General features: G+C 62.6%; 1 protein-coding gene across 1 annotated transcript in view; it reads left to right on the top strand.

Annotated features, from left to right (window-relative positions):
* INTS3 (integrator complex subunit 3) overlaps positions 1–18,834 on the top strand; it is a 69,704-nt gene extending 50,870 nt beyond the window's left edge. The window contains exons 23-30 of the mRNA XM_077840910.1: positions 2,655–2,730; positions 6,069–6,182; positions 6,506–6,554; positions 10,051–10,218; positions 15,669–15,769; positions 16,413–16,485; positions 17,053–17,209; positions 17,727–18,834. Coding sequence (XP_077697036.1) covers positions 2,655–2,730; positions 6,069–6,182; positions 6,506–6,554; positions 10,051–10,218; positions 15,669–15,769; positions 16,413–16,485; positions 17,053–17,209; positions 17,727–17,804 — 816 coding nt within the window. The 3' untranslated portion in view covers positions 17,805–18,834. The remainder of the gene's footprint in view (positions 1–2,654; positions 2,731–6,068; positions 6,183–6,505; positions 6,555–10,050; positions 10,219–15,668; positions 15,770–16,412; positions 16,486–17,052; positions 17,210–17,726) is intronic.
* Positions 18,835–21,888: the final 3,054 nt, after the last annotated feature.

Genomic DNA, 21,888 nt, shown 5'->3' with positions numbered 1-21,888 from the left:
TTGTCGGGAAGGGCAGAGCCCTGGGCTCTGCAGCAGCCGTTCTAAATCCATGGGGCTGCCTCATTTCCCTGAGGGGCCGGGCCGCAGCGTCCAGGGTCGGTCTGTTAAATCCAAGCCACGTCCTTCAAGGGATTGTCAAGGCCTGGAGCTGCTGCAGGGAGGCGGGGGTGGGAGCATGGAGAGGGATTTGGCTGGATATGTTCTGATCCCTGTTGAGCTGCAGCTGTGTGGGAACAGCGGGTGAGGGGGCGGGAGGAGAAGGCTGCTGCAGAGCTAACTCTCCCGTGAGAGGAGAGCTGGGCGAAGGGGAGTCCCCCAAAGGGGCGAGACATAGGAGTCTGTTGGAGGCCTCCCATAGATCCCGTGGGAGCTCCGGTAAATGTGGCACCCCAGCCAGCCCTTCCTAGTGCTGTGAGCGACAGGTCGTGGGGCCTCCGCTTGGCTGGCGAGCGCTGCGTGAAGAGCAGGCGGCTCTCACCCCACAGCACTGGGACACCGGCACACAAGCTTGTGCTGCAGATGCCAGGATGTTTCTGCACACCAGAGAGAGGTCGCCGTAGCCTTGGGTCAGGGTCCCCCCAGCCGGCCGGGGCCCATGATCTGCAATGAGATGGCCCAGCTGCTGCTCCTTCCCCTCGCCACCGCCTGGATGAGGCCTAGGCCGCATGGTCTGCATCCCTGCCACCTCCTGGTGCCGCTCCCCGCCCAACGCAGGCTGCAGCAGTACGTGGCTGGGAGATGGGAACCGACTTGACTGACTCAACTCGGGTCCCATGCAGCAGTACTGGGGGGGCAGTGCTGCTGGGAGACCATCGCTCCAGGCAGCCGCAGGCTGGGGGAGCCCATTCTGGTTGGGTTTGGGCCCGGGCCGTGCTCACCTCTAGCCAGAGCTGGCTTCCCCCATCCTGATGTGACAATCCAGAGAGCTGAGCCCTGCTTGGAGACCCTCTCCCAGCAGCAACGCTCAGGAGTTGCCATGACATCAGTTCAGAGGAACCCAAAAATAGTCCATGGGAGGCCGGCTGGGGAGAGGGAGGTGGCTGCAGTCCCTGGCGAGAGCCAGGCGCTGAATACTTCTGCTGTCTGGGTGCGTCTGGAGCGCGATCTGCTGATAGCCCTGGAACTTGCCCTATTTATACATCAGCTGAGTTTTCAAAATGGCTCGGTAGCTGCTTTCCTGGGCAGCTCTGCCTTTCCCAGCTGCAGCAGGGCGGGCGCTTCAGCCAGGGAGTTTTGCTTGGCGGGCAGCTAGATGGTATCAGGTATGGGAAAGGCTTGAGTCATGGTGCCCGACCCTCCTGTGGCTCGGCTCGACTGGCTCCTGTCACTGCTTGTGGGGTCCGTCGCTGTCTGCAAAGCACAGCCCTGTTTTCCCAGCACACGGTGGTCACATTTCCTCTCCCCTCCCATGTCCAATTCGTTCGTCCCTTCCTCTTATTCTTCCCTGCTCGCTTCATCTGTTTCCCTGCAGTCCCTGGGTGGCCCAACCTGCCTGCGAGGGCAGCCTGGCAGGCAGAGTCCTGGCCTCTCCCTTGGAACTCAGCACTGAAAAACCTCCCAGCCGATGGGGATTCGTAACACGACAGACGGGCCTCTGACGGACACGAACGCAGCAAGGGGCAGGCAGGGAGAGGCGGGAGTGCTCTTGGCTCTCCTAGGAGGCCGCAGGGCCGTGGCTGTGACCAGCTGCAGCCCTTTGTCTTTGGAGAGCAGCTTTCCCGGACCACTGTGTGGAGCCAAGCGATAGCATGGGGAGAAGGGGCATCAGTAGCAAGCGCGTGAGGCGTAGGGGGAGACTGCAGGCATGGCAGAGGAGAAGGCTCTTGCCCCAGTGGGGGAGAGGGGGTGGGAGAGGAGCCAGGGAGTCGTGCTGGCAGCTTGCTGTAAGTGGGGCTAAGGGAAGGGCGACTTGCAGTCGGACCGTGAGCCTCTGTCAATGGCCAGGTTCTGCCCATGTGCTTGCGCGTGAGTGTTCCCGTGGGTTCCTGCTGCAGACAAAATGGGCAGGGTCCATGTGGCCCCTCGGGCTGGGCTGGAGGCCCCTCTCTATCCGCACCTAGCAGGGACCCAGCCCTTGAGAGCGGGAACGACGTGTGATTGATTCCCGCCGTGCCCTGGGGTCCAGCTGTGGGTCTCATTCCCTCCCCCAACTGCTGGTCCCCCTCACCCCTGCTGGTATCTGCCATGTTCTGTGCAGCAGGCCGGCTCCCTTGGCTCCGCACCGCCTGGGGTTGAGGTGTGAAACCATGAAGCTCTCTTGGGTCTCCTTGGAGCTGCCTAGAACGGCTCTGATTTACAAGCCACCTGCACTCGGGAAGGTTTCCACTGCGCTCGGCTGGATCCCTGTTTTTGCTGGGGGGCCGTTCATGTGTGCCAGATGGGCCGTGCTGGGGCTGCAGTTCCTCTGCCGCTTCCTGCCACCTGGGCTCTCCAGGGCTCATCTCTGTACGGCCAGGGCTGATGGTGCTGCACCAGGTGAGCACCGTCCCCCGCAGCTGACTGCCGCACCACCTGCTGCTGCTGGGAAATCCCACCGCTCCAGGGTTAACGTCATGCTGGCCTGGCCCCCTCCTGCACACAGCGCTCTGGCTCTTTGACACCCCCCTCCAGCTCCAGGCCTTCCTGCACTTACCCTGCTGTGCTCTGCTTTCCAGCTGCAGGAGCTGGTGTGTCACGTCATGATGGGGAACCTGGTGATGTTCCGAAAAGATTCGGTGCTCAACATCCTGAGTGAGTAGGACCCCCCTCACCCAGGGGTGGAGGTGGGCATGGCTGTGCGGGGGTGGGCGGGCCAGGGAATGAGGTAGGGTGCCATACTTGGGAGGCGAACATGAATGCAGCTTAAACAGTCACCAGCAGCCGCTCGTCTTGTGCGGCAGACTCTGGCCCCCAGCTGGGCAGAACAGAGACCTCTTCTCCCTGCTGCTTTACTCTGGGCTGGCAAAACCTCTCACCACCTTCCCATGACCGCCAGGAGCTGAGCCAGCCTGTGGCTCCTTCCCTATTGACATCACCCTGGGCATCGTGAGTCCAGACGCTGTCTCTCTCATGCCCAGCCCTGTGGTGTCGGCACCAGGCAGCACCTTCTGAGCTTTCCTCGGCCTCTTTCAGACTGGAGATGTGCCGGCCAGGGCTTGGACCATGCTGGGACAGTTCAGCTGATGTCTCCCTGCTTCCTAAGCAGCAGCTCCAGCAATCCACGTCCCGAGGCTCTGCTCCCAGCCAGGCAGGGAAGGGTGCCCGGTGCATGGGCAGGTGGGGCTGTTGTTTCTGAAGCACCTGCCTGGAGGAGCCTGTAAATCAACCTCCACTCGGCAATGTGTAATGGAGACGTGGCTGGCCAGTGCTGTGCTCTCAGGACCAAGGAGGAGGTGGCTTTCTCCCCTGGCGCTGTCAGACCTTCGTGGGTGGCACTGCTGACGGCATCCGGCGCTCCCTGCAGCTGCCTGGAATGGCATGCTCCTGCTACTTGCAAAAGCCCCGGCCCTGGGAGCGCTGAGTCCCCTTCCCAGCTGGGAGGGCCTGCTCACAGATCAGGACCGTGGGCGGGCAATGCTGGGAGCTCCAACTGGACCGAAAGGTGGCATGAGGACAAGGGGCTGGAGCCCTCGTTGACCTGGACTAAAGCAATGGGGGGGTGTTCCCGAGGTGGGGGGAGGAAATATCCCTCCCCTCTGCTCTGCAAAAGTCATACAGTCCGTTATAACTCTGCAGGTAACAAGGTCCTGGTAAAGAGATGCCCAGGCGTGGCCTGCCAATGCAGGAGCCTGGCAGCCTGGGGCAGCTGCGGGCAGCTCTCAGGGCTGGGACCATGGCACCAGCTGCCTGGAGATTGGCGTTTCCTCCTCAGATCCATGTCATCTTAGCTGCACTCCTAAAAGGCTCACTACCCCGAGCGGGCTCGTTGGATTAGTTGTTTGATCTGAGCTGTGAGCTGTGCTGATGGGTTTAACCAGGCTCGAGACAGAAGGCTTGGCAAGCCCTGATTCTTTGCAGCGCCAGGCCCTCGGTAATCCAGAGACACGCTGAACAGCATGGGGCAGGTTGTTAGTACCAGCTCGGCACGCCCTCCATCAAAGGCCTGGGCTGTGATCAGTGAGCTCAGATCATTCCCCCTCTCCCTGCGACAGGCTGCCAGAGCCTTTCAGGGGAACGCCAGGGAGAAAGGAGGGAAGGAAAACCCTGCTGCTAGTCCTGCCATCTCCACATGTGCACTTAGCCGCGGGGTTTCTAGGGGGCTCAGCCTGTCCGCTCACAGACTCGGGCCGGGACCAGTGCTCGGAGTGTCCTGGACCTGACTAGCCCTGTTTGCAGTAGTCTTCCCCCATGATGTTAGCAGCTGATAAGCTCTAAGTGCCTGGCCGAGGCTTTCCATTGTATACAGTATCAGCTGTTAGTTCTGGGGGCTGACAGGTGGTGGGAACAGTCGGAGGTGGACCTGTGGTCTGACCCAGCGCGTCAGGGTCTACTCCTGTGAAGCCTGGGGGCTGGGGTCCCCCTCGTGTTTGCTGTAGGACTCAGAGGTATTCGGAAAGGCCAGCAGGGACACTGCATATCCAGTCTGACCCATGTGTTCAGCACAGGCCCGGGGACTGCCCTGATTTAACTCCTGGGCACCCTGGAACAGAGCTTTCAGAAAACCACCGCTCTGGATTTCAGATTTCCAGGGCTGGAGAATCGCCTGGCTGGGCAGGTCCAGGGGGCATTTACCCGCCGTCCCTCCCGGTTAAAAAATTGCACCTTAGTTTGATTCTGAATCTGTCTCGATTCAACATTCAGCGTTGGTTCTTTTTCATCCTGTCTGCTGGGCTGACGAGCCCAGGGTTGTGTTCCCCACTGAGGGAGTCGCCCCCAATCCTGCTTTGTTAAGCTGAGACTGAGTCGGTGACTGAGAGACACATTCTGCGGCTCAGCTCTGAACCCTCTGCCAGGATCCTGACCTCACCCACACACACGCCCATTCGCTCCTTGGAGCCCCCTGAGCAGCGGGAAGGACCCTGGCCAAGGAATCGCTCTTGCTCTGGGGGACTCCCCTGGGGGGCAGAGAAATGCTGGGCCCAACAGTCCCACCCTCCTTTCCCTGGGCTGGGGTTTGGGGCTGGGACACTGTCCGTTCCCAGCCTTTGCCTGTAGCCCAGCTGGTGGCTTCCATGCCCAGGCCTCACCCCACAGCCCCAGGGCTGGGTGCTGGATTTCTTGGGAGGCTGAGACTGTTCCTTCATCACTGCAGGAGCAGGATGTCCTGGTACCAAGGGCATCGCCAGCCCCTTCCCCAAGCCTCACCCCTGAGGGGTCCAAGCCCCTTTGTCACCAGTAATTAACCCTCATGCTCTTTGCGAGAGCTTTGCTCCTGAGCGACTGGGGTCGGTGCCATCTGCCCAAACCACTCGGCTTACGGGGCCTTTTTGCACTCTGCTGAATATTGCGTTTCACACACGCCCCACCTGGCTCGCAGCCAGCAGGCAGATCATTAGCATTCGGAACATTGCACAGCACAGGGACGATCTCCTGGCTCATCTGCCGCCTGCACCCTGTCGCGGGGGCCTCTTGCGCTTGGCTGGGGGTGCCTGCAGAGCCCGAGTGTCCAGGCTGGGACACTGAAGGGGTAAGGGTTCCCCCAGCGAGTGCCTGACGAGGAATCTCTCCCGCCGCTCTGGTCTGTTTAGCTCTGGCCCTGGCACAGCATGGAAGGCTCCAAGCAATGCTCCAAACCCCCGGATTAAAGAACCCCATTCATTCCCTCCCTCTGAGACCCTGGGGCTTTGAGCCATTCAGAACTGCTTGAGTGACCCCGCCTGCTGGCACCCCATGTTTAAGCCAGCACAGAATGCTCAGGCTCCGCTTGGCTGCTGGAATCCTGGATCCCTCTGCCAGGGCGTGGCACAGACAGACAAGAAAAGGGCCACCCACACTCCCCTGCGAGACTTCCCTGCAGCATGCAGCCCCCTCACTCACATCTCTGCCCTGCAGCTCATGCTTGTCCTAGGCCCCTGCCGCCTACTGGAGCTGTTTTCCCTGCCTAGGGGCAGCGCCCTCCCCCCTAACGAGTGCTCTGCTTCCCCCTCTAGTTCAGAGCCTGGACTGGGAGACGTTTGAACAGTACTGCACCTGGCAGCTCTTCCTGGCACACAACATTCCCCTGGAGACCATCATCCCCATCCTGCAGCACCTCAAGTACAAAGGTGAGCCTGTGCCCTGCATGTGTCAGAGACACAATACGATCCCGGGGTCCGATCCCAGCTGGGTCCATCCAGCCTGTTCCCCTGCTCGGCAGTGCGTGCATGCCTTCAGGGAGAGGAAGCGTGCAGCCCTGTGGCCTGCCACAGGCTGCATGGGCAGACCTCACGAGGGGCCCTGGGGGCGGGTGACAGGAGCTGTGGGCATGTCTGCTCAAGTACTGGGCGTTCGTTCCCAATACCTGCAGCCAAGGGTTCTGAGCCCCTCAGCATTCACCGTGGGTCCCAGCTATCGGGAACTAACTAAGCCCCCTTGGTTTTCTTTGCAGAGCACCCAGAGGCACTGTCCTGTTTGTTGCTGCAGCTGAGGCGAGAGAAGTATGTATGCAGTGTGGGGGGTGGTATGAGCGTGCTGTGCCATGCGGGGAGGGGGGTTGAGGGGTGTATTTTGCTGGGCCCTTGAACTGGGCTCTCTGGGGTACTTCGCTGGGCCCTTGAACTGCAGAGGGCAGGGGTTCCCAAAGGAGAGCAGGCCAGAGCAGAGCGGCCTCTCTTGGCTAATGCTGGGCAGGGCCAGGCATTACGTGGCCCCGGGTGCAGCAGGCAGGGGGCGCTGGGGGACACCAGGGGGCCCTGCCCACATGCAGTTTGCTGCAGGATCAGGGCTTGTGTGTAGGGCTCATCAGGCTGCTTGCTGGGACCACATGCATTGAGTCCTGCCCGTTCTGCTCTGGGAATTCCTGGCTGGGTCGACGCCGGGTGGCAGCAGCAGCCGTAAGGGCAGGGAATCGCAGTGAACACACCTGTTTCCTTTCGCATCGGAATGACCCTTGGAAGACGCGCTGGAGGGTTCTGGGGAGGAGGCACTCCCCAGGGGCACTCCTTATCCCCAGCCTCCCCTGCCCCGGTGCGTTGGCCCACAGATGCCCCCCCGGGCTGTGGGTCCCCGAGCTGTGCTGGAGTAACAGGCAGTACCTGCTCCGGGGAGCACTGGTGAGGAAGACGCACCATTCCCTCGTTCATTAATGAGAGTGCGGAATGATGGTGACAGATGGAACGTCTAATTTCTCCAGCACATGGGGGCTCCGCTCCCTGCACTCCAAGGGAGTGATTGCTCCCCTGCGGCTTGGCTCTAATCAATCCAGATTGGATCAGTGCAGGAGCTGCCGCCGTCTCACGTCTTTAAGGTGGTCCTGAAGAATCCTGCTCTTCAAGTGTTCAAAGTGCCGGTCACAGGCTTTGCAAGGCCAGGCAGGGTCCAAGCAAGGGCTGCAGGCATGTCCTGGCCCTCCTGGGCAGTGAGTGAGGCTGCATGCTGTGTGCTGCAGTGTCTAGGGCGGGAGGTGGGAGGACAGGCCCTGTCCCTCCCTCCCTGAATTCCCCCCTCCGGCCCCCTGTCTTTGGCTGCTCAGACCCGCACCGTCAGTCTGATCTCTGCCTGCGGATTACAGAAAACCCCCTGGCTCTTCCCTGGCAGCCCCAGTCTCCAAGCCCATTACCCTTCGCAGCACCTCTGAAATGGATATTCTTCCCATTTGCAGAGGGGAAACTGAGCCCCGGAGAGGGGCGGAGACTTTGCCAGGGTTGAGTCGGCAGCATAGCTGTGACTTGAACCCCAGAGTCCTGGCTCCCAGGCCCTGACGCCTCTAAGCACCAAACACCTTCAGTTTGTGAATGCTTGAGACCCCAGGCAGGAAGGATTAGCAAGAGGGAGGCTTCCTGGGGCCAGCCTGTCTGCCTGGGGCGGGGTGGTTGCTGGCCACTGGGGAGTTCAGCTTAGTTGACACTGGGCTCAGGTGCCGTGTCCCAGTATCCCGGCCAGTGCCAAGGGGGAGAGGGGTTGCCTTCTGCCCTCAGAGCTGGAGCTAGGGCCCAGCTGGGGTGGGGGGGTCCAGCCCTACCCACCACTGGCCCTTCCCGTCACAGCCCCGCCCACATGGCTGATGTGCATGGACTGCTCCAGAGAGGCTCCCAGCTGGGGCAGCAGGGGGGCCGCAGGTCCGTAGTGACGTCTCTCGGGAGAGCTCTGTATTGCTGGAGCTGGAATAGCAGGGTGCTGCAGGCTGGGATTGACGGGCGTCGGCAGGGCGATGCAGCTGCCCCTGGGAGACTGATCCCAGACCAAGCTGCAGGGCCACTCTCCTGAAAGGTCCTTGGGGTGTCCACCCCCGGCTCTCTCTTGTTGGGGGTTTGATCTGACACTTGTCCCCAGTCTCCTCTGCGTGAGAAGGCAAACAGCCTCCTGCATCTGGGGGCAGAGGCTCTGTTCTGGGCTGTCCCCTCCCCCTTGCTCAGCAGTAATTGGCAATGTGATTCTGCCCAGCCCTGGGGACGCATTATCACTGCCTGCATTCCTCTTGCCTGCTTCTCAAGGGACACTTCCCCCCTGCCCCCCGAGACCGCTTTCAATGTCCTGCACGGCTGGCGCAGTGTTCACACTGGAGGACCTGGACGGGCAGTGCGAAAGCCACTGGCCGCTCCTCGGGGCTCTCAGTTCGTGCTGGTGATCCTTGCTGCCAGGCACCCTTAACCGTGGGGCTGTGGAGCACGTGGGGCTAACCCGACTGTCGTGCCAGCCAAGCTGCCCACTCCCTGCCCTTCAGTTCTGTGGCAGCTTGGCAGGTCAGGGAGACTCGGGCAGGACTGGGGAGAGGTGCTCTCCAAAGGGAAGGGGCACCAAGGTTACCTGCCCTGTGCCTACAGAGTGGGGCTGGGGCTTAGGGGTTCCTGCCATGCTGTCAGCACCTGAGCGGGGCCTGCTGGGGCTGGGCTGGGGCATGCAGCAGAGGTCGGAAGCTTGGCTTTGTCAGCGTCGTGGCCTCCACCAGACGAGACCAGTCTCCTCCCTTCCTGTCACTCTAGGGCTGGTACCTACTTGGCACCAGACACGCTGCCTGGTAAGGCTCATCCTGCCCCCAGCGTCTCTTCTGGAGGGCTGAGGACAAGGCACGGGAAGCACGTCTGGCACTGGGCAGGGGGCGTAGAGTCAAGGCTCAGGGTTGATCCGCGGCGTGACCCTAGACGGTCACTTTGCCCCACACCTCCGTTTGCCCATCTGTAAAATGGGGCAGTGGTCGTTTCCTCCCTGCCGGGAGTTGAGAGGCTGAACGAACACCGCCAGCAGCCAGGTGCCCCCCTTTGCTCCAGCCGTGGCACCAGCCGTGCCGAGGTTCTCCTGGGCCTCCCGTGTCCGTGCTGGGCCGTTTCCGTCACCGGGCACCTCTCAAAGCCGGAGAGCCGCCTGTCTGCCTCCCACGTGGCGCAGTAGTAACCCTGCCTGGACACTCATCTCTCGGGCTCCGTGCCTGCTCTGCTCACCTCCCATCGCTGAGCGAAGAGCTCTTTATTCCGATTCATTAATGCCGCATTTGGAGCTGGCTAATCTAATCCCGGCTCTAACTTGTACTCGCCCAGCCCAGCCGTCCCGAATGCACGGGCGCGGCAGCGGGAGAGCGTGTTGCAGCGAGGTTGACACAGGCGTCTGGTGCTGGCGCAGGGATTCTGGGGAGGTGCCAGGCTGCTCCATGGGGCTGGTCTCTTCCGTGTCTCAGGGAGAAGGGCTGTGTGAACTCCCTGCCACACAGCTTTGTGTCTAACGCACCTGGTCCCCGCCCAGCTGGAGGTCTTGGAGCCAGAGCTGAGCTGGGGAGCTCTGGACTAGGACAGCAGGGAGGCCCGCCATCCCCTGCAAGCCCTGGGACCTCAGAGCCAGAGGGCCATGCCGAGTCCTAGGGAACTAGCAATGGTCAGGGTTAGTGCTCCATTGATGGGCAAGGGGTGCCGGCTGCCTGCCACGTCTCAGGGCGGCGGGGGTAGGATTTGATGTGCCGAGGCTTTCCAATCACCCCCCTTTCCCTTTCCCTTCCCGCGGCAGGCCCAGTGAGGAAATGGTGAAGATGGTGCTGAGCCGGCCATGCCATCCGGACGACCAATTCACCACCAGCATCCTGCGGCACTGGTGCATCAAACACGACGACCTGCTGGCTGAGCACATCAAATCCCTGCTGATCAAGAACAACAGCCTGCCGCGGAAACGCCAGAGGTGAGGGGTGGGGGGGGGGGTCTCGCCTCAGGGAGCCTGTGGCCTGGCCAGGTGGACACGGGGGCTTGTTTTGGGTGAGGAGGTGTCCCCCAGCCTGGGCTGGCCCAGCGGCATGGGCAGGGCATGTCCCCGTGTTTCAAGGGCCTGTCCGGAAATGCCACCAGCTAAGAACAGGAGAGAGGCCCCCAGCCTGCGCTGGCTTGGGACAGCTGTCAGGGGCACGCTGCGCTTGTGGCTTCTACAGACAATACCGGCTGGGAGGGCTGCATTCCGCTGTTCAGCTCCTGTTGGCAGCTTGCAGCGCCCGTGGGGCATCGCTCCCATCGGCAGCAGGACAGCTCCTGGCAGGCGTGGACACTCCACTGGTATGGAGGGACCCAAGTCCGTGGGCTGCAGGGTTTCCCTTCTCCCAGACTTGCTCTGCCCTTCATCTCATCGCCCAGCCCCCCGGCACACCCTTCTAGGAAATCCCTCTCCTCCAGCCTGCCCTGCAGCCAGGGGCAGTATCTGAGCTGCCGTTAGCAGGGGTCGCTGCAGGGATGGCCCCTCTCCACCGGCCCTTCAAGACAGGCTGGGCTGGCCTTGCCGGTGCTGGCTCCGCAGGAGAGCAGGAGTGCAGGGTGAAGTGGGTCAGGACATGCTTCACAAGCACAAGAGTCCTGGAGTGTGTCTGAGATTCAGGGACACGCGGCTACGTCCCTGAGCCGGCTGGCATGGAGAGAGCAAGGCCTGGGCCGGCTTGGGGAGCAAAGGCCTAGCGCAGGCCACACCAACGCTCCCTGCAGTCCCAGCTCAGGAAGTGGCTTATTTGAACCCAGTGGGGCCGAGCCTCTGCCCTGAGAGTCTGAGCTGCATCTCCCTGGGTGGAACTGAGCCAGGGTGGCTGCAGAGCGGTGACCGGGACAGGGCTCAGACTAGGAGCTCAGTGCTCAGCCGGCCTCGTCGTCGTTGTTGTCCAAGAGCGAAGGCAAGCCGTGGGAATCCCCTCCCCACACCCTCCCGGCTTGCCAGGACCCCAGAACCTGCCTCCACCTTCCCCGCATGCATTTCCAGTTGCCTCCAGGCGAGGCGGAGCGCAGCCTGGCCATGGTAACCAATAACTAAAATCCAGGCAGGTATTTACAGCAAACAACTGGCTGGCGTGCTCGGGAGCATCCCAGCACCTCCAGGCGGGTGGGGCTGCAAGGTACTGGCCAGCCTCCCACTGCTGTCCTTCCCCACAGCTGCTTGGGGGTTCTCTTCCAGGGCAGAACGACCCCTTGGTTCTCGCTGGATTCCTCTGTCACAGAACAGCCCCCTCCAGGTGCAGCTCTGTGCTTGTGTGGGGGGAGCAGGCTGCAGCACCAGAGCCCACGCAGAGCCTGCCTCACTCTCCTGTGTGACCCAGCCCCACATCCGGGGCTCTCCCTCGCTCCCTCCCTCATTCAGCGCTGGGTGAGCAGCCCGGGGGGCTCCCTGCCTGTATCTGCAGCCTGGGCAGGCCTGGCCCACCACAGGCCTAGCGAGACCCCTTTGGTGGGCAGCAAGATTGCTGGCTCCGTTGCCATGGTGAGGGATTAGACGAGAGGTGCCAGGCCTTGTGCAGTCGGTGTCCTGAAGCCAGCGTGGGCACAGCTGCCGCTCTCCAAGGCTTGTCCTGTGGCCGCTGCATGTCATGCCTCCACCCAGCTGAGCCGATGCGCAGCCGATGCCCAGAATGAGCCGCTCCGCTCTGCAGTGGGCAGAGAAGCTGCTCTTTGATCTCGCTCCCTCTGCTGTCAGCCTGCAGGGTCTTTTATCCTGAACTCATTGGCTGCCTCGTTTGGGGGAGAGCGTTTGTGACGAAGCGGGACTGTTCTTTAATGTTTCCTCTGAATAGTGTGGGGGTGCCTCAGTTTCCCCTAGGCAGTTCTTAAGTATCTAGGGGGTGGGATAAGGGTGTATGATCATTGCAGAGCCCTAGAGGGCAGGTATGTGCAGGGGTCTGGAGACAGAGAATGGCCGACACCCTCTTTCCTGGCAACTGATGGCCTGGGCCCTTCCCCCCTGCAAGGTGAGAACTAAAGGGTTGGAGAGCAAAGGAATCCGGTGACCTTCTGGCCAGGGAAAGGGACAAAGCCCAGAGGAGGGGGGGGCTGGAGAGAGTTTCAGTTTTGGGGCTGGCTGGGACATAGAGTGAAGGGCAGACATGGTTGTCTGGCTCACGGCCCCCCAAAATGGACCCAGCTGAGGGGTCCTGTTCTCTGTACCTACAAGCTCTGTGTTAGACCAGGTCCCTGTCGTCTAATAAACCCTCTGTTTTACTGGCTGGCTGAGAGTCACGTCTGACTGCGGAGTTGGGGGGCAGGACCCTCTGGCTTCCCCAGGACCCCACCTGGGCGGACTGGCTGTGGGAAGCGCACGGAGGGGCAGAGGAGGCTGAATGCTCCGAGGTCAGACCCAGGAAGGTGGAAGCCGGGTGAGCTTTGTGTCCTGGAGACAGGCTGCTCCCCGAGAGGAGACTTCCCCAGAGTCCTGCCTGGCTTCGTGGGGAGCAGGTCCAGAGCATCGCCCGGGGATGCCGGGACAGTGTTCAGCTCTTGGCAGTGGAGGCAGTGTGCCGTGCTCACATTCGCTGTGTCACAGACTGGGCCGGAGCTCAGCGTTCTCCAGCACCGGCCGGTCATTCCCAAGGATTCACTAGCTAACGGGTCGCTTGTCCTCCAGAGGAATGCAGCTGCCTCGTGGGTGGAACATGGCAGCAGTTGAAGAGTGCACAATGGTTTAGGACAGGAAGTGAGCAAGGACTACCAGTCCCGTCCCCCCTCCCACCCCAAAACCCAGAGTGACTTGGGCCTAGTGCTTGTGTGTCTGTGTTCACACAGCTTTTCTCAGCCTGGCTGGCCCCCAGCAGCGTGCCTCCCATCAGCAGTGCCCGTCCCTCGGTGTGTCCTTCCCAGCCAGAATCTCTCAGCCTCACTTGCCAGTTCTGCCCCTGTGGTGTGGGGCTGTCCTGGGCTGGCTCAGGGCGGACCCAGCTTGTGCTTGGAGCATTTACATGGAGAGGATCCCGTGGGGCGTGCAGGCCCCATGGGCGCTCCAGAGAGAGACTGGTGCTTTGCAGATGCCCTGGTGAGACCTCCCCTTGCTGCAACGCCCTAGCAGTCCTCACCTCAGGCAGCCTCAGCCAGGGAGTGGAGAGGAAAGCAGCAGCCCTGCGATGCTCCCTGCACAGGAAGTGGGTACCCTGGCAGGAGGCCATCCTCAGGGTTGGGGGGCCGGGGGCCTGGCACTGCTGCAGGGAGTGGACGCACCAGGCTGTCACTACTGGACACCATGGTTCAGGCTGCCTAGCACAGGCACGAGTGAAATGAGCTGGTTGATCTCGGTCCTTTGAGAATATTTGTTGTGGCCAAAAACAACCGCATGGTGGAGATTAATTCTGTGCCTGAAACTGGACTGTCCCGGGGTGCTGCAGGTCAGGGCTGAGGTGCATAGGTGGGGTTGGGAGTATCTGGGATTGTTGGGGTCCAGGTCTGGTGCTGGGGGGGGGAGGCATGTCAGGGCTGAGGTGTAGGGGGGGTGCTCTAGAGGGATGCTCTGCAATTAGAACCCAGTCTGAGGAGGGAATCCTGTGAAATGCTCCCAGCACATCTGAGTGAGGAAGGGACGAGGCTCGTCTGCATTGGCAGCAGCCTGCACGCAGCCACCGTCCCCAGGTCGCTGCGGGACCACACTCCCCACAGAATGCAGGGGGTGTAACGGAGCCCTGCTTGTTTTCACAGGCGCCGGGCCCTGCAGCTGCCTCCCCATGCCCCATGTCTGGCGCGCGCTGGGCTTGCCGGCTGGATCTGCTGAGTGCTGGTGTTTCCCCTCCTGCACAGTCTCTCCCAGGGTGGCAGAAGGGGCCATGGTTCATGCATGTGTAACGGACATGTGTCACTGCCGTGTCTTGCAACCCCACTGAGCTGGGCATGGGGTCTGGACCCAGCCTGGCCTTTCCCATTCGAGCAGGGGCACAGTTTGGAAATGCCTGGCAAAAGCTCCATTCTCTATCCCGGGCAAAGAGCTCTTGGGATTCCCGTCCCCCAAGCACCAGCGCTGGAGAAAGGGCCTGGCTAATAGAAAGGCTGCAGGCAGCACCTCCAGGGGGCCCAGCCCTGCCCCAGCCACTCCACTCTGGTTCTGGAGGGACCCACTCGAGGGGAGATGGGTTCTATTCAGTCCTCGGCCCCTCCGACACCACGAGTGCCGAGAGCAGGCCTGAGAGCTTGCAGAAAGCCCCCAAACAGCCACCAGATCAGCTGGAAATACTGTGCCTGGGCCAGGGAAACGGGCAAATGGCCCCTTGTCCAGTCCTGCTCCCCGGAGCTGACCCCCACCCGCAGGCCAGCTCCTGACGAGGCGGTTTGGGGGTGTCTCTGTTGGGGGAGAACAGTGCCCTCCGCTGTCCTCCCAGGGCTCTGCGGGTGCAAAAGGGACATCTAGTGTCCTAAAGAGGCACTGCCGCGGGGCGCAGCTCCTAGTCTCTGGACGCGCTCCCTGCAGTGCGGGGCACGGTCCCTGGGCTGGTGCCAGGCAGCGCTGCTCGGGGAGTCTGGCTGCATGGCCGGGGCATGGTGCTTGTGCTCCTGGGAGGAGAGAGACAAGCTCCCAGTTTCACAGCTCTCTCCCCTTGTCGTGCCTTGTTCAGTGTCTGTACCGCAGAGGCTCCAGGCCACCCGCTCAGGGACCCGCTGGGCTAGGCACTGTATGGGCCCCGCTACCCGCCCTCCATTCTCCCCCGCCCGAGGAGCGGTTCCTGTGGAAATCTCCAGCTCCATCCGTTCGGTTCCATTTCCCCTCATTAATTAGCAGCGTTTGATAGGTGATCACCAGGGCTCTTTTCATTATTTTTTCCGGGCCCAATAAATTGGCTGTTCTAATCCCAGCTAGCGAGCTTGCCGGCCAGCTGCCCCCTGCGGCTGTGAAACCAGCGTGCTGGCACTGCGAGGGACACCGCATGCCCCGCAGCCTGGCTCTGAGCACAGGGGTGCTGCCGGGGAGGTTTGGCCTGGGACCCCAGGTCCCTGCTGCAGCGCCAGGAGGGGCTGAGACTGAGCCCCGGGGCAGGATTAGTTCCATGGTTGCTGGGGTGCAGTGGCCTGGCATCGAGCAGCCCCTGGGGATCAGAAGAGCCTCCAGGCGCCCCAGCTTCACAGACCAAGCCCTGGGCTCGGTCTCATGCCAGGTGCTGAGCCTGCCTTCTCCCCCACCCCTGCCTTGGGGCTTCTGCAACGCCCTGGTATCTGAGTGAGCAGGGAACAACCTGGTGTCCCCCAAGAGGGTGGGGCAGGGCCTTGCTCTGACATGGCCTGCCCTGGCGAGGGAGAGGCCCCAGCTACAAGCGCTGGGCAGAGGCGGGATCCCCACGGCACCCTGAGCACTCTGGGACAGTGGGTGGCTCTGGGGCCCCCCAGGGACTAACTCTGCCTCCCTTGCCCTGTCCTCAGCTTGCGCAGCTCAAGTAGCAAACTGGCCCAGCTGACGCTAGAGCAGATCCTGGAGCACCTGGACAACCTCCGGCTCAACCTGACCAACACCAAACAGAACTGTATGTGGGCCGGGCCAGGGCTCTTCTCCGCGCCCGGCGGGAGGGGCTGCCTGGCCACCGGCGGGCGGAGCTGGGAGATAGGGGGCAGGCGACAGGTTGGCAGCATGGTTGCTCCTGAGTGCCTGGGATGGGGTGAGGCCGTCAGGGTCCGGGACCCTGTGGTGCTCTGTGCCGTACAGACGCATTGCTGGAGCCCTGATCCACTGTGGGGTGATGGGCAGCGATGCTGCAGGGTTTCCTTTCTTAGCACCATGGCTGGAGGGGCACTGCCCTCCCCTTCTCCCCCCATGGAATCGCTGGCTCCAGCCTGGCTTGGGTCAGCAGAAACTGGGAGGGACATCCAGGCTCTGGCCTCTGGTGCTGCCTCCTGGGACAAGAGCGCTTCCTTCACCCACTGGGCTGGGATTCTGCGCCGTGGGGCTTGGCCCCTTCCTCCTCCACATAGTTACCCAGCCCTGTACACGTGGGGAGCCAAGGTACAGAGATGGGATGGAGCCTGGCGGGTGGGACCCAGCCATTGGTCAGTGCTGGAGGGACGTCCCTCCAGACTCAGCCAGGCAGAAGGGCTTGCTCCATGGCACTGGCCAGCAGTGGGGCTGGTAGGGTAGGGCTCTGACTGGCCTTTCCTCTCCCTGCCTTCCAGTTTTCAGCCAAACGCCGATCCTGCAGGCGCTGCAGCATGTCCAGGCCAGCTGCGACGAAGCCCACAAGATGAAGTGAGTGCAGCCCCGTCATCGACCCGCTCGCTGCCCCCGGGGGCAAAGCAGGGTGGCTCAGTGGGGTGTGCTGGGAGTGCACCCAGTCGCAAGCTTCAGCAATAAACTCAAGCTGTGTGTTCCAGCCCAGGCCCCCTCGTGCAGCCAGGCAGGAACCAGCCTGCATGTGCCCCGTGTGTTGCTATGGGGCCTGGGGCTGTGCTGCTGGCTCTGGGCCTGGAGATGGGGGGCGGGGAGAGTCCCCGAGCTGCTGCTTCTGCTTGGCCCAGAGACATGGGCTGGGCCCCAGCCTTGCTAGCCGGTTCCCCTTGTGCTCTCCCAGCCTCAGGACCCAGGGCTTTGCGCTGTCCCTAGAGTCCAGGGCTACGCACTGGGCTTCACGCAGCCTGTCACCCGGGGCAAGCGGGGGTGACGCGGGGTGTCCAGAGAGCTGGGGCAGCATGGGGGAGTGACGGGCCAGGAGGGAGCAGAGCTGGGGAGCTAGTGCAGCTAAGGGGACCTGAATTGCTCTGGGGTGGGGCTGGGGGTGCCCAGAGCCTGACCCCACCCTGCTTGCTCTCGGTCCAGGTTCAGCGACCTCTTCTCCCTGGCAGAAGAGTACGAGGACTCCTCCAGCAAGCCCCCGAAGAGCCGCCGGAAGGCCGCGTTGTCCAGCCCCCGCAGCCGGAAGAACGCCGCCCAGCCAGCCAACAACGAGGAGGAGTCTGCCTCCAGCAGCGCCTCGGTGAGTGCCGCCCCAAGGGGCCCTCTGGAGAACTGGGCCATGGCACCACGCGGGGTCCCGGCCATGGAGCGAGGGACGGCTGGGCACGTCCAGTAGCCCTCACCCCACTGGGCTCCAGGGCAGGGCTGCAGCACGCTCAGCGGGGTTCCTGTGCTTTCCCTGGGTCCTTCCCCTGGATAGGGGACTCCTGCTCCCCTGTACCTTCTTCCTCTGGTGGGGACAGGTGGGCACTGCCTTCAGCCATGCCAGCTCCGGGAGCTGCTGCTGGACACAGCCATCGCGGCCCCAGGGCTCTGCCACAGCCCTGCGCAATGGGGCAAGGATCCCACTGACCCCAGCCTCACCGGCAGCACCCACGGAGGGTCACCCCCCCCGGGCTTGCCCCTCTGCCCACCCAGCAGTGTCCATGACTGCCGCCAGCCCCCAACCGGGCCCTGCCGTCCCCACCCCCACCGGTCCCTCCCCCTCTGCCCGCCCAGCAGTGCCCGTGACGGCTGCCCCCTGCTCTCCCTTTCAGGAGGAAGAGGACACCAAGCCGAAACCCACCAAACGGAAACGGAAAGGCTCGTCCGCCGTGGGCTCGGACAGTGACTGAGGGGCATGGCCCCGTGCCCAGCTCCACCCTGGCCCACTGTGGCAAGTGGCAGCAGCGGCTCTGGAAGTCCCTGCAAAGCAGCAGCAGCCGCCCCTGGTGGTTGTGGAGCAGCTGGGCAAAGCCGTCCCCAGGCTGGGAGCAAGCGAGGCGCCCGCTGTGTCTGTGGCTGCACCCGCCACGTGACTGCAGCCTCCTGCCGGCAGCACGACGCTGCCAGCCCAGCCCCACCGGGCGTGACTTCAGTCCCTTCCTAACGGAATTGTAGGGTGACCGGCTGGAGCGAGCGCCCCTCTGCGTGGCCTCTGGGCGCCAGGCCGAGGGGCGCGGCCCTGAGTCCCCGAGAGGGGGCAGCCAGGGTGATTCCAGCAGCAGGCGTGCCAGGCCCCTGCGTGCCGGGGGCTGGACAGGAAGCCAGACAGGCTGCAGAGCAAAGGTCTCCTATTTTCATATAAGAAGTGTAAATAAATAGTGAGAACTAGATTGCTGCTCCGAGATGCTTCCAGGAGAGGATGGCCTAGCAAACCAGCAGGGAACCCCAGGCTCACCTGTGCCATGGCAGCCAACGGCCTGGGGCACCTGCCACCGTTCCCTGGCCATGCTGGGTTAGTTCCCACCTGTGATTTTCACCACAATTCAGAGCCTGGGCCCTGCTGCAGCCTTTAGCTTCTGCCCCGGAGCGGGCACTGCCCAGGAAAGCACAGCCAGGGGGGCAGAGACCAGCACCCAGAGCCCATTCGCTGCTAGTGGGACGAGCTGGGGCTGGGAGTCCAAAAAGAGCCAAACCCCATGAGCAGCCACTGCCCCCCAATCTCTTCCCTGCGAGCCAGGCCCCCCAAGCTGGGAGAAGGAGCAGAGCACAGACCCAACGCGAACGGGCTGCACCGGTGCCGAAGACACCTGCTCCGCAGCACTGTTCACAGGCAGGTGGCCAGGACACGAGGCTGGTGATTCAAAGCTCTTTCCCCAGAGAGTTTCACCTTTTAAAGTGTTTTTAAAACTACAATAAAACTGTCAAATGTTTTGTACAAAGTGCCCGTCTTGCCTGATGGTTTGTGCCTGTGGGCAAGGCAGAGTAGCTGGCACAGGGACAGGCATCGTCTGCCTCTGGGTGGGCCTGGGGAGACCCCATTGGCCATGCGTTCAAGTGAATGGCTCTTTTCTGGGCCACCCCCCGCACCCCCGAGCTTTGGCCCCCATGGTCAGCCAGCGCCTCCCCCGCAGAGCAGCTGGTCCCCGAGCCCCTTCCTGCTGCGTTGCAGACCCAGCCCGTGGGACACAGGCGAGTATTGTCCTCGCCGGGAAACCCACGGAGGCCCAGGCAGCTTGAGGAGACTTGCCCAAGGTCCCGCAGAGAGGCCAGGCCAGAGCTGGGAACAAAACAGTCATCCTGGCTCCCAGCCCCTTGCACTAACCACTGGACCCCATTCCTCTCCCAGAGCCGGGGAGAGAACCCAGAAGTCCTGGCTCCCGGTGTCCTGCTCTAGCCCCAGGACGCTGCTGCCCGGCTTTGGCCGGCCCAGGAGACAAGCCACTCCTGCAGCGCACGGGGTCGAATGGTGCCAGGGCAGAGGCCCTTGGTGGGCACTGCGCCACGTGGGACTCGGCCTGGGAGTATTGCCACTTCCTTGCTACGTGGTGGGTTTAGACGTGGCAGGCCCCTGTGGTGCCCCCGGCCCATCCCTCGGGCCGCTGACCGTAGCCCTGTTAGCCCAGCCGTCACGCCGCGCATGTGCCATTTCTCCCCGCCTCCCTTCCAGGGCCGCTGCCCAGCCCAGCTGCCAAGGGGAAGAACCTGCCAAACTCCCTGCTCAGGACAAGCCAGCCCCTTCCCAGGGCAGGCTGGGCAGGGACTGCCCGGGCCATGGGGGGAAGCGGGGCAGTGGGAGGCCTGGGTATGAGGAGACTCTGGGCTGTGGGGCAGGGAGGGAACACAACTGGCCTGTGCTGGGGAGGTTCTTGGGCCTGTGCGGCCCGCTGCAGCCCCGCTCGCAGCTGTTGCCCTGACATCAGGGCCCGGCCCAGGCTCCCTGGCAGCCCGAACTGCTCCAGCGTGGGCTGCTCGCATGTTTCCAGCTATGGAAGCCGCCTAACCTTTCCCCTACTTCGTCTGGTTTCAGCTCCAAGCCACAGACCTCCTGGCGCCCGCCACTCGTGTGTTTCTCCTGCGAGCAGCAGACGTTGGGAATGCGGCAGGAAAACCCCCGCGCCGCCTTCTCCTGCTCAGCCCTGCTCCGAATGCCTGCCCGGGGAGCGAGCTGCGGCTTGTCGGCCCCCCGCAGAAAGGCAAAGGCGTTTTTCACCTCCCCAGCCCCCTCCTCCCTGAAAAGTCCATCTGGGAATCAGAGCTTCAGAGGACAGGAGCCTAGACCCGGGCAGACCGAGGGCAGGGACGCGGGGGCGGCCATGGCCGTTTGCACAGCGCTTGCCTTGGGGGGAGGCTGCAAAAGCTGCTTGAAACCGACTGGGGGAGGAGAGGCGTAGAGATGCATCAGCAGGCAGAAAGTGGGTGCACCACCCAACCCGGGGCAGAGGGTGGCTGGGGGGGGGGGGGGCTTGCTATAGTTAATCCCGCCTGGCACCATGCCCTCGCTGTTACCCCTCTGGTTTGCACAGGGGCTATTTGGCCACCCCAATCCACGAGGCAGATCCGCGTCCCCTGGCACGAGCCAGGCATGGGCAGCTCGCTGCAGCCAGCCAGAGATTTCTCATGTGGCTCCCATTAGGAAAAGCTGTGGGAGCCCTGCGCTTTGCCACTGAGCCGAATGCAGCCCCCAGGCCGGCTGGGCGTGAGCTGGGGAAAAGTTCCCTGCTTTCCGCTGACTCACAGGGCTGGGCTTGGGGCTGGCCGAGGAGCTGGCAAGGATGCAAGGGCTGTTTGCTCCCAGCTCAGGCTGCGCGTGGGGCGGCCCAGAGTGGGGCAGTGACGGGGCCAGGGTTCAGGTCAGCCCAGCCTGCGCTGCAGGGGGTGCATGGAACTATCCCTTCAGCCTGGCTGTGTCGCCAGCATCTTGCTGGGCCTAGCTCGATGCTGGCAGGAAAACGGCCCGGAGCCAGGGTGAGATAAGGGCCCCTAACGCTACCCACACAGTGCAAGACGGTCCCAGCCCTGGGGAGCTCAGCCGTCAGATGCAGGGCCCCTGGGTCTGCCCAGTTTACAGCCGCATACAAGGATCTTGCTGGGGGCTGGACAGAGGAGGGGAGGGTCTGGTGTGGCCCCATCTCCACAGTAGCCAAGTCCTTCCCCATCTTCCCAGTGTTTAGTACCTGCCCAGGGAGCTGGGCTGAGCCAAGCCCCTGTCTCCCAAGGACTCCCAGTGCCCATGGGCAGAGGGTACAGGGCGCAGAGGGGTTACAGGCATCCCCTGGGTCTGGGCGTGACAGACCCCTCCCAGAAGGTCTCTGAAAGCCAGCATCACATGGGTCACCGCAGGCACTGCCCGGTGTCCGTGCTGCTAAGGTGGCAGGAGACCCGTGTGCACCCTGGAAATTGTGTGCTCGGGCCTTGTGCTTAAAGGCAGGTCAGGCCGAAGTCCCAGGCCCTGAGACAGGCTCCGCCAGCCGGGAGCCAAGTACCGACCTGGCTGACCAGCGTGCGGCGTGTGGCTTATGCAGGAGCCTGGCTGGCCCATGGAGTCAGCTGCCAAGGAAGAGATGGAAGGGGCCTCCACCAAAGAACGTACCTGGCAGGGACGGATGGTGGGGACCCTGGTTGCAGGTACAGAGCAGAGCTCTGGACCGTCTGGTCTAACAGAACAAGGGGTGCAGAGAGAGGCCCTGCTGCCCAGGACCCGCTCTAGGCCCCAGGAAAGCAGGCACGTGCTGGGGGTGGCACATTTCCAGGGGCGGCGTTGTGGCCGCCCCCTCTTTCTTTTGGAAAAATCCGCCAATGTACGGAAAAAAAAATACAGGAAGATCAAAACCATCTCCAGTAATGCAATAGGAGCATGATGTGAAAAATATCGTATCACATCTTGACACGGTCACTCATAACGTGAATGTGCGTAAATGCGTAAGCGTTAATGGTTCTTGATCAACTAAATCAGGAATCACGATTACTTGTGTGTACATTCGTGCCAATTTCCGT

Source organism: Eretmochelys imbricata, chromosome 24, assembly GCF_965152235.1.
Source record: "Eretmochelys imbricata isolate rEreImb1 chromosome 24, rEreImb1.hap1, whole genome shotgun sequence".
Lineage (NCBI taxonomy): Eukaryota > Metazoa > Chordata > Testudines > Cheloniidae > Eretmochelys > Eretmochelys imbricata.
This window is presented reverse-complemented; position numbering and strand designations above follow the sequence as displayed.